At 40.8% G+C, this 10886-nt stretch overlaps 1 protein-coding gene across 2 annotated transcripts in view; it reads left to right on the top strand.

Annotated features, from left to right (window-relative positions):
• tmem108 (transmembrane protein 108) overlaps positions 1–9073 on the top strand; it is a 41435-nt gene extending 32362 nt beyond the window's left edge. For both annotated transcript variants that reach the window (XM_031850558.1, XM_031850557.1), the window contains exons 3-5: positions 2959–4242; positions 5007–5158; positions 6990–9073. In XM_031850558.1, coding sequence (XP_031706418.1) covers positions 2959–4242; positions 5007–5158; positions 6990–7106 — 1553 coding nt within the window. In that variant the 3' untranslated portion in view covers positions 7107–9073. The remainder of the gene's footprint in view (positions 1–2958; positions 4243–5006; positions 5159–6989) is intronic.
• The last annotated feature ends 1813 nt before the right edge of the window (positions 9074–10886 follow it).

The raw sequence follows: 10886 nt of genomic DNA, 5'->3' as shown, positions 1-10886 counted from the left end.
TGTGCATGTGTGCGTGCGTGTGCGTGTGTGTGTGTGTGTGTGTGTGCGTGCGTGTGTGTGTGTGTGTGTGTGTGTGCGCCTGTGTGTGCGCCTGTGTGTGCCTGAGCATTAAGTTTGACCATTTTGTTTGCAAAGGGAGCCTGGGTGTTGTGTTTTATTCAGTACGAGCACAGTGTCGGGTTGCCAGGTTGTGACAGCCAGGATTGGGTACTGATTGAAGGTATGAACTCAACCCGGGCCACGGCATTGTCAAAACCCTCGCCTCTTTAATCTTCTTTATCTACATTTTTTTGCATTGAAAAACATATTCATAACTCTACAATGCTTGCAGCTGCCAGTACTTAATATATTAATCCTGTGATTTGGACGTAATAATGCCTTTATGTATTATTTACATTTTGTCTTTTTGTCTCACTTCCTTTGTGTTTTTGTTCATGCACTGTCCTCCGTATATAATCATTTGTGAACTGTTTTTCTTTTTTTGAGCACCTCAAAGGGCCTTATCCTCTAAATGTGCTAAAGTGACCACTGTTCACATTTCAGACGATCAACAATAGCCCCGATACTTCAGCTTTGATAGCTTGGGTTTGTCTGTGTTCCATTTCCCTGCCTAAAGGATCATCTTAGGAGAGACGAGCAGTCATAAATCAAGGGATGGCCATGTGTGTTATCTCCTCAGATATGAGTCTGGAGTGGGCTCCGTGGATTAGAGACGTGACAGGCTTGGTTAATGGAAGACGGGGGGCCTGGACCCTCTGTCTTGGTAGTCTGTGTGATTGAGTATGGAGTAATATGATTAATGATTCAGAGGCTCAGTTTAAATAGTCAGTGCTGTGGGGTTCTGCTGCTGTGGTGTATTTTAAATCACCCCTGGTGAACAAAGAGGACAGAGGATGGAGAAGCTTTCAAAGAAATTTCAGATTACTGATATTGACATTCGCCTGGGCTGTTGTTGTGTTTTTAAGTTCATCATTTTATGACATATTCTGTCCTTTTCTTTCTACATGTTCAACAGATTTTCTCACCTATTCTCCCGACTCCCTCTCCTCTGCCCCTCTTGGTAATGGAAACTCGGTTTCCATAGTTACTGAGCACCATTATAAACGTTGGCCACGACATCTGGGTCACACAGATAGCTTCAGACTCTCTTTCTATGACTTCTTTACTGTTTGTGAGTTTCATGAATACCAAAACAATCATTATCCTTAATTCTCTGTCTAAAGCCTCCTTAAATTGAAGGTTTTTCGTCGTTTAATTCATGTCAGCACGTTTTTTTTTTTGCACATTTCTTGGAGGCTTTTCTTGTCACAAGCATGATGCATATTCAGGCCCATGGTGTGTGCATCTGTAAGAGCTAAAAGATACTTATACTTACTTACTTATGCATTCTCTTGAATGGCTTTAATCCAACATGCCAGTCTTTACTGAATGACTTTGGATCTGTGCAGATCTAGGCCACCTTAGCTCTCTGACACGTTTGGAAAGAGACGAGTGAGATTTTCATTAGGTTGCAATACAACCTCACTGCTAAATGCCACTAAATCCTACACATTTCAGTTCACTGGCAATATTCTACATTTGTCTTTATGTCAACAAATCCCATGAAAAGAAAAAACAAAACAATTCATTATTCCCACAAACACCTTTTTTTAAAGTTTACATCCTTAGTAGGAATAAATGCAAGAGTGCCACAGAAAGGTTTGGAAGTTGGAAAGTGTTTAGACAACCTCACAGATTATTGGTTTTGGTCTTTTCATGGGATTTGTTGAAAATCAAAAAGGAACATAATATTGCCAGCGTTATCCTTCAAGCAATAAGGCAAAAATGGTTGAAACAAAATACAAACAAAATACAAAATAATGTAGAAACTTTAAGTCTCACACCGTCTTTGTACTGTTCAGCATCTTGTGGAAAAAACATAACCTCATTCAGACAGGAATTTAGACAATGTTAGCTTTGTGTTACTGCGTGTTCTGTTCTCAGCTGAATGCATAGAAACCGCCCGCTGGGAGCGTTTCACTAATGCGTCACATTATCTGTGTTTAACAGTGTCAATAAGGGATGGAGGGGAGGGAGCAAAGGGGAAGTTAATAAGCCTTTGCACGTTCTTCCCTTTATGACTTTCTTGCTGTCTGGATAACATAATAGGACCAATATTCCCCACAGGCACCTGCTAATGGCTTGTCTCGACACAGCCTCCGTATGGGATTAAGCTTGAGATCTGTCAAGTTCTCTGAGATGGTTGTAGCATGTTAAGTGGGCTATTTTGACACTATGACTGTCATGAATCTGTTCACTGTAAAGAAAATACCAACACATTTTGTCTGATATAGCAAGTGACGATTTCCAAATGCATTTTTTACTTGATTATTTGTTTCAGAAAACGTACTAACTCAGACAATCTATCAAGACATCTAATTGCACAGTACTGAAAATGATCAGAACTATTAAAAAATCCATTAGAAATGTACTAAATTAACTTTTTTTCAGTGTTATCTGGAGATTGATATCAAATAATTGCTTGTTGTATTATGACCTTGGTTAAAAAAAAAAGTGAGCTCTTTAAGAATTTCTGCAGAGTAACAAAGCTTGAAGATCCTTATGTCTTAGACATGCATGGGTACACACAGTGCAACTCGCGTAGTGAATAATGCAGTTGATAAAGAACTAGGTGAGTGACAAACACCGGCGGTTCAGTAGATAAAAGGCAGAGGAGAATAATGAATGCGAGACAAAACTACGCGTTTCTATTGAACACCTGAGTTTCAGTTTTAACTGCCGGGCTGCTCTCTCGCCTTGCTTTGTGTGGCAAGATCCTTGAGGGAAATAATGTGAAGACAGACAGACATACTGAAAAACACACCCACAGGGAAAAAAACCATTAATTCATGAAGCTAAGAGGATAGTCTGCACCATCATCCTGTGCTAATTGCCAGCTTTCTGTCTCTTTCTCTACAGGTGTTCTAGCAGTCCTAGCACTGCCAGTAGGACTGGTGTCATCAGCACAGGAGCTGTACCTCAACCAGACATCCCAGGACCCCGACTCCATGGCAGCCGCCCACAGCAGCCCCCTTTCTGGCCCCGAACCTTCCCCTCTGGACTTCCATCAGGAAGGCTCCAGTAGCGGGGAATGGTCATCCAAAGGAGGCACTCAACCCTCAAACATCATCCTCCCTACTGTCGCCCTCCACCCTTTGGCTCTGCCTCGCCCAGCCCAGACTTCCAGCCCGACTCATGACGACCCTCCCATCCACGACGCAAGCACTGTGAGCACTGACAGTCATGTGAATCGTCCCCTGGAGCCGAGCTTTGATGTTGTAAGCCAAGGCCACATGCACAAATTGGTCAGGGTAACTCAAGTCCACAACCCAGTTACTGTCAGCACTAACCAGGCCAGCAGCAGCGTCCGTAAATCTCCCAGCACAGCGGTCCCATATATAGATGTGGGATCTACTGCCAGAGAAGCTCCGGCTCTAATGTCCAGCTCTGAATCAGACAGAGGAGATACGCTTGCTTCTCAGCACGTCGAGCCTCAGAAGTTTAGTGTGGAGGAACCCACCGACCCCAGCCGGCAGCGTGTTCCAGATCTCGAGCGCGCCTCCCTTTCGTCTCCATCGATGATGAATGCTGACCCTGCAGCAGGCCTGAAACTCAGGGAGCATGCTCGGGGCGCCTCAGAGCTGTCCGCACACCACGCCATCACCCTGAGGGAGGTGCATTCGGCGAACGAGCCCCCCACTGATAAATTGGTGATAGAGTCGATAGACTCTGTGACTACAGTCGAGAGCCCACCTGAGAAGCTAGCTTCCACCGCGTCCACTCCAGCGCTGTCCACTGAGCCCGAACTCAAGACACCGAATCCAACAATCATCCCAAACAACCACTCTGCACCCAACGAGACCACCACTGAGGAGGATCGTGGTCTCGTTGTTCAAGGTAACGCCACGGACAATGCCCCTCTCGGACACTGGTTGGGGAACGTGACCGCATATGGAGGGCTGCTCCCTAACAGCAGCTCAGTCGAGGAGGCGCCCGCTCAGGGGAACAGCTCGGAGCCCCCCTCCACCGCCAGCGGGAACTTCCTGAACAGGCAGGTGCCTGCCACCACCGAGGACCCTTGGACGCCCGGCAACAGCTCAGGCTCCACCGTTGACTCCCCGCTGTCCCGCATGACCATCTGCCTGAGCAGGATGGACATTGTGTGGATCGTGCTGGCCATCAGTGTGCCCGTGTCCTCGTGCTGTAAGTAATGTTAGAGCAGCGGTGAAATTTAATGAAAGTAAAAAAGTTCCAGATTACTTGGCTGAGTTTAACAACCTTGAAAACCTATAGTTTTGGTGTGAACTGACGCGAGATATCAGCCGTAGAGATGCTTGCCTTCTTTCCAATATAATGGGACTACATGGCACTCGGCTTGTCGTGCTCAAAGCGCCAAAAGAAATACATTTGAAAAAACTCAACAGCAATGTCTCTTTCCACAAATCATGATCCGGTTACTCAAGATGATCCACAGACTTTGTTGTGATTAGCTTCATGTAGGAACTATTTTCTTTCTATTTCCTTTACATGAAACAGCTCACAACAAGCTCTGTGGACACCCGAGGTCACCGAAGAGTTAATTAGTAGTAAAATATTGTGATTTATTCATTTCACAGCCTCTTGTTTTCTTCACCTTTCAGGGTTTAAAGGTGCTTCAGTAAGTGATCTCACTCATTGTTTTAGAATGCCTTTTGAAAGCCCCCAGATACCCTGAAAATGTCTTACTGAGAGACTGGCAGCATGTGTTGTTTTAGATAGCCTCAAAATTACTACATGGCACACCCACCAGTAGCCATTTCAAGCTATATTTTAGGGCGGTATTTTTCCTTTTCAAAAACCATTTCTTACAACAGTGAGACATGACTGCCTTTACCTATGCAGCGAGTGTGGGTGCTTTCGGAGGCTATTTGAAGCAGCAGCAGCTTTCAGTCTCTCATTTTCCCTTCCTGTCTTCTTCCCCGCTCTAGCTGTGCTCTTGACTGTGTGCTGCATGAGGAGGAAGAAGAAGTCATCAAGTCAGGAGAACAACCTCAGCTACTGGAACAACGCCATCACCATGGACTACTTCAGCCGGCACGCTGTGGAGCTGCCCAGAGAGATACACACTCTGGAGAGTGAGGTACAATACTACTGGCGCACTGATACTCTATTAGTGTACAGCGCTGCACAAAGAGGCGGAGGCACATTGATGTTTTGCTGTCAGTCAGAAGAATGGTTTTAATGAGTACGGAAACAACAAGAGGATCCATGTTCACTCCCCCCTGTCAACAAGCCCCGAGGCCTGCTGAAGCATGGCACTGTATCACTGCGATTTACAGAGATGCCATTTAGAACAAGCAGAAAAAGGAATTCCCTGCAAGGAATCTTTTAAGATTCCTTATTAGTAGTTTGTTTTTTACATCTAGTAAACAGATATCAAAGTATTACCCTCAGTATACTGTTGCTGAGGAAAAAATATGGCTATTCAATTTATTTTACAGGTACAGTTTTTAAACCTTATACCACTAAACAGCTTGTGACACGCTCATAAAATTAGCTTGATGTGATAAACTAAAGGTGGTATCCTGCAGTGGTAATTTTGGCAATTTATTTTCAAAAATCTGCAGCTCTGATGATGATTTTAGACGAGGATAATAGATTATTAGTCAGTTTGTCAAGAATATTCAGCTGAGGGCATTTTAGATACAGCCTTTAAATACAGGAGCGACATAGAAAATTACATATTACATTTAATGCATTCCAATTAAGACTATTTGTGTATTTCTGTGTTTGGCAGGCTGTAAATTGTTATTTTAAGAACATATTGAATCCTTCAACCTGTGGTTAAACCACAGAGAGTATGGCATCCTAAAGAACTGTCATGTTGGGTTGAAAACTCACATATAAATCATTTGAGATGCTGCTAATCAGCTGTTATTGTAGTTGAGGACGTGAATACGAGTCTCTCTTTGTTCATCCCCTGTTTATTTCTGCTATTTTCCAATTATATTTGGTCTCTGATATACTGAGAAAAATAACAAGATAAGATTTTAGTTTTTAATGCATTGCAGCGCCATCTGGTGGAAATGGTACTATAGATCATCTATCACTATATACAGTATGTATCATTTTTGTGATACATATATACATGAAGCTGGTATTAAATGTGCTATCTACCTCCTCTTCTTCCCCATATCATTTTGATCGACCATTGTTTTGCTCTGTTTGCATGTATTACTTATTCTCTCCCGTGACCATTTCACTGTGTGTCTCCTTTCTTTTACTTCTCATCCGTCGCTCAATTTGCATTCCTTTGCCGCCTGCGGGCGCATCAGGAGAGGGAGGCTGCGGTTGGATCATGTGTGGGATGCTCCTGGTGACACCCAGGTGTTGTTCCCCCCTCCTCCCTGCTTTACCTGTCTTTGTAGAGCAGCAGCCTCTTAGCTTCTCCTGGTGCTTTAGGTAAATGACGAGCGCTCCAGGAGACATGATCATAAAACCTAAAATGGCAACGTTAGTTTGATTTGATTGGTGATAAAATGGCCTCATTCCTGCTGTAATACAAATAATGTAGCTTTTCACACCTCCCTCCTCCAGCTCCTCCATTACTGCTGACTCACCATCAACAACCATTTCTCCGTCCCTCCGTTTCACATTAAGTCCCTCTGTTGTCTTGTTTCCTCTGAGTCATCCCTCCCTCTTACATGCCTGTTCATCTAGCTTTGTCAGGTATCTTTGTTCGCCATCTCCTTAAAAGCCTCGGGCTGCACCGAACCCATATTTTATTCTGTTCGCTTCCACACTAGATGGTGTGCTCACTGCCTGTAGAGTGACTTAGATACAGTAGACTGCAGCGTGTCGCCCTAATGGTGAGCCCTGAAGCGTGAATCATGAGTTACAGCTATTGTTTAACAGTTTGCAACCTGTGCTGACTTTTTTTTCTTCTTCTTCTTCTACGTGTGCATTTGCAGGATCACGACACCTGTCTACCCCCGAACGGAGACTACAGCGGCAGCAGCGTGGTCCTGGTTAACCCTTTCTGCCAGGAGACGCTCTTCATCAACAGAGACAAAGCTTCTGCCATCTAGAGACAGGAAAAGAGAGACACTGTCGGATTCTCCTCTTCTACTCCCCCTGCTGTTGTTGTCTATTTTATAAATGTGCTAAATATTCAGAGACTTTGACTTTATACTGTACATGACAAACACAAAGAGGCAACCTGAGAGAGGAGTGATGTGAGCAGACACTCTTTAAGGATGCACCCGCATATTTTTCTGATGTACATTTTCTACAAAAGGCTTAATTGTGATAAAAGGTTTTTATTGTCTTTATAAAATGCAGATTATATGTGGTTTTGTTTCATTACAGTGGCTTGATGGTGAGTGCACTGTGGATGTTGCCACATGAAATTTGCTTTAGAGAGAGAAACGTGCTACGAAAACATTAAAGCTGTTATTTTGTCATTTTATTTTTCCTTTAAGATCAATCCCAAAATACTTATAGCCTGTTGAACTTGAATATAGCACCTACATTTTTTGGGGGGGGAGGACAGTGATACTGTACGTGAGATCAGGGCCCATATCTATCAAACTGAGAAACACATTTAAGAATGATTTACAGAGCAAACTTGGGAGTAAAAAAGTGTAGGAGTAACCTTTAAGATCAGCTCTCAAGTGATCACATGAAAGCTGGAATACTGTGCATCTGTCCCATTTTTCATTCTTTTCACTGGTTTTTTATCTTTACATTTGACTGTACACTTTAATTGAAATTAACAACAAAATAGATTTATAGTATGTAAGAAATAATAAAACATTTTATTTATAGTATGCATTTGTAGATATACTAAAAAAAAACGTTTTAATGCATGGAAAGTGATCGCAAGCAAAATCAATGCTGTGCAATGTTATTGTTGTTTGCACTCTTGACACCTCTGGAGTTCTTATGATAAATAGCGTTTGTTCTTACGTTTGCAAGTATAAGTGAAGGATAAGTCGAAAATTCAATTTTAAGCAGGTTTATGAATATGGGCCCAGATTTGGATGGTTGATTTGGGCAGATTATTTGGGGGATTTGGCGTCTGCATTGAGCAGCTTTGAGAGATGTCAGTCAAATGACAAAAAGTGTCACCAGCTTCTCTTCAGAGGGACCACATAGATGTCTTAATTCCTTACGTTAAGTACAAGTTATATATAAAAATATATATAACAGTATGTGCGTGCTTGAAGGCCCTGTTTGTGCATGTAAGCACACTGTGAGTGTGGACGGATGAGTTCAAATGTGCCCCCCCTTAACTAATTATCACTGTTACTTTAAGTCAAACAAGACTTTGTATCACTTTCAGCTCAGTTTATATCTGTTTCTCTGTGAGGTCTGTGCGTCCGTCTGTTTGTCTCTTGTCTGTGTCGTGGAGCGGCTACTGGTTTTAGCCCAGTTTAAGAAAGAGTTTCTCAGCGCTGTAGGAAACAATTAGACCAACCTTGCTACTGTAAATGTCTCCCTCCATAAACAATGTGATGGTCCATCAATGCAAACTGTGTTTGTTGAATGATTGCGAATTAGTTGCTGGACCACATATTATGTGTTAGAGGCTGTCAAAAATCTTGATCAGTTGAAACACTGAGATAAATAATGTATGCTGAATATTTACTGTGAGCACATACAGAGGCAGTTTAATTACAAAAGAGTGAATATTTTTGTTTCATTATTGAACCTGTGGTCCTTCTATCATCTGTTTTTATTTTGCATTGCTGCAGTTGTATTCAATAATCAATGCTGCCTGCCTCTAACGTCGCTAAAGATTTTCTGCATTGTGAGATGTTGTTCTGAAATCACAGATTCCAAAGGCGATGTTGAAGAACACACCTAAACATATTGGTATTTCTTGCATTGGATGCTCACAGCTGGGCTTCTTGTTTTGCACGCTCAAAAGTGGATATTTTACAAAAACGTTCAGTGGCACGATAGGGCAGTGTTCAACATTATGTATTTTTTTGTACTGTAGTATACACTGTACTTTTTACTGCTGAGCAATAAAACAAAGAAAAAACACTGATTGATTTGTGTCAAGTGTTTGACTCACTGTACTGCACATGTTAGATAGATAACATACTTTCTGATTTACTACACAACAAAGAAGTGTAAACAGTCTTGCCGACCACAGCACATCCATTGTTGTGAGCTGGAATTTTCTCTTTGTGCACCAGTGCTGCATGTGGTCAAGTGACCTCCCGCTCTGTGAATATGACGTCAGTTCAGTAATCTGTTTACAAGCCTGCTTTACTGTTGAGGAGAGGCTTAATTTGATGTGAGTGTTTACAGATTTTAAGGCTTGTTCCAATCTGGCAAAACATGACTGTTCAACTTTTGTGTCTTTTTTGACATGACAGGCCTCATGCTGTTTGGCAAGTTTGATCCAAATACATGCAGGAGTTTAAAGTTTCTTCAGAAACATAGTTGGATGTTATCATCCGTCCATATAAGATGTATAAATGCTGATTCATATTTCAGCTTCATCTATTTAGAGTTCCTTATTCAGCCTCCTTTGTAAACAACGGCTTGAATGCATCCTGTCACTAAATGGTCGGGCTGAGATATTGGTCTTGAAATCAAAATTGAAAAGAAAAAGAGATGGCAGGCATATTTAAAAACTAAGTCCTGAGGGGATTATTCTGAGATTCATGTGACAGTTTTTAAACTTACAAAAACAGTAAGTTCAAAATAAAATATATACAGATACCACAATCAAATACAACCTATACACTTCTATATGGAAGCCCAATTCTGGCAAGAATAAAAGATAACATGTTGGGAATGACAAATTAAATATACTCATGGTGCAAGTTTTTAACAGACAGTAAGAAGACTGTTGAGGGTTGTGGTGGAGGCCATGTTGTGTGCAGCCACCATCACTTCAATTCAACTTTACACAAATTAAAATAACAAACATGATGTCAAAAAAGATTTTATATTGCAATATGCTATGACATTTAGGTGTTCAGAAGAGATGGAGGATGGAACAACTGCAGCAAAATAAAAAATAATGATGAAATATAAATGACAACAAATACATTGCAAGTAAAAATTATGTTTTAGGATATTAAATATGACTTAAAGTCAAAATTATGAGATGGTAAACCAAAATTTTAAGTAAAAGTTAGGGGGTGACAAATGAAAGTTATCAGATTATAGGAAGTAGAGTTTCTTCTAAAATAAGATACTGTGCCTAAGTACAGTCCATTTACCCCAGGTTATTATTTTTTTACTATGCAACTCAACACTTTCAGCAACTGCAGGTAGTTTTTGTTTTTACAGAAATAAGAAAATATGATGCATTGCTTTACATCAAGGCGCCACCTGTAATCCTTTACATTAGAATACTTCTTAAACAAAATGAACAATAGTACAATGACCTGAATGGGGACATTTTGAAACTTTAATGTTTGCCTTGTTTACTTTATGATATGACATGTTTTAGTTTTGCTTTGAAAAGTGCTCTATGAGTAAAGTTTTGTGCATTTTGCTAATAAGACTTATATACTTAATACTTTTCTACATTGTTGTATTGATGCTTTTACTTGATTCTGAATTTAATACATGTTTTACTATGATATAATTTATATACATTAGAATAGTTGATTTCTTGCAACTACTATAACTACAAATAAATAGCAATAAGAAGATACGTTTTAACAAAAATAAAGGTTATAAAAACATGAACATCTTTAAATAATTAAAATATAATTAAATACGTCTTGCATGTAATTTTAGAAGATTTTGAAATGTAACTGATTTATATGAGAAAATGTTCTAACATTGTGACTTTATTCTTTTAACTCGTACTACTTCCGGGTCAGGGTCGATGTTCT

Source organism: Anarrhichthys ocellatus, unplaced genomic scaffold (assembly GCF_004355925.1).
Source record: "Anarrhichthys ocellatus isolate YVR2014 unplaced genomic scaffold, GSC_Weel_1.0 scaffold10, whole genome shotgun sequence".
Classification (NCBI taxonomy): Eukaryota; Metazoa; Chordata; class Actinopteri; order Perciformes; family Anarhichadidae; genus Anarrhichthys; species Anarrhichthys ocellatus.
The sequence above is the reverse complement of the archived record's forward strand: the minus strand, read 5'-3'. Positions and strand labels throughout refer to the sequence as shown.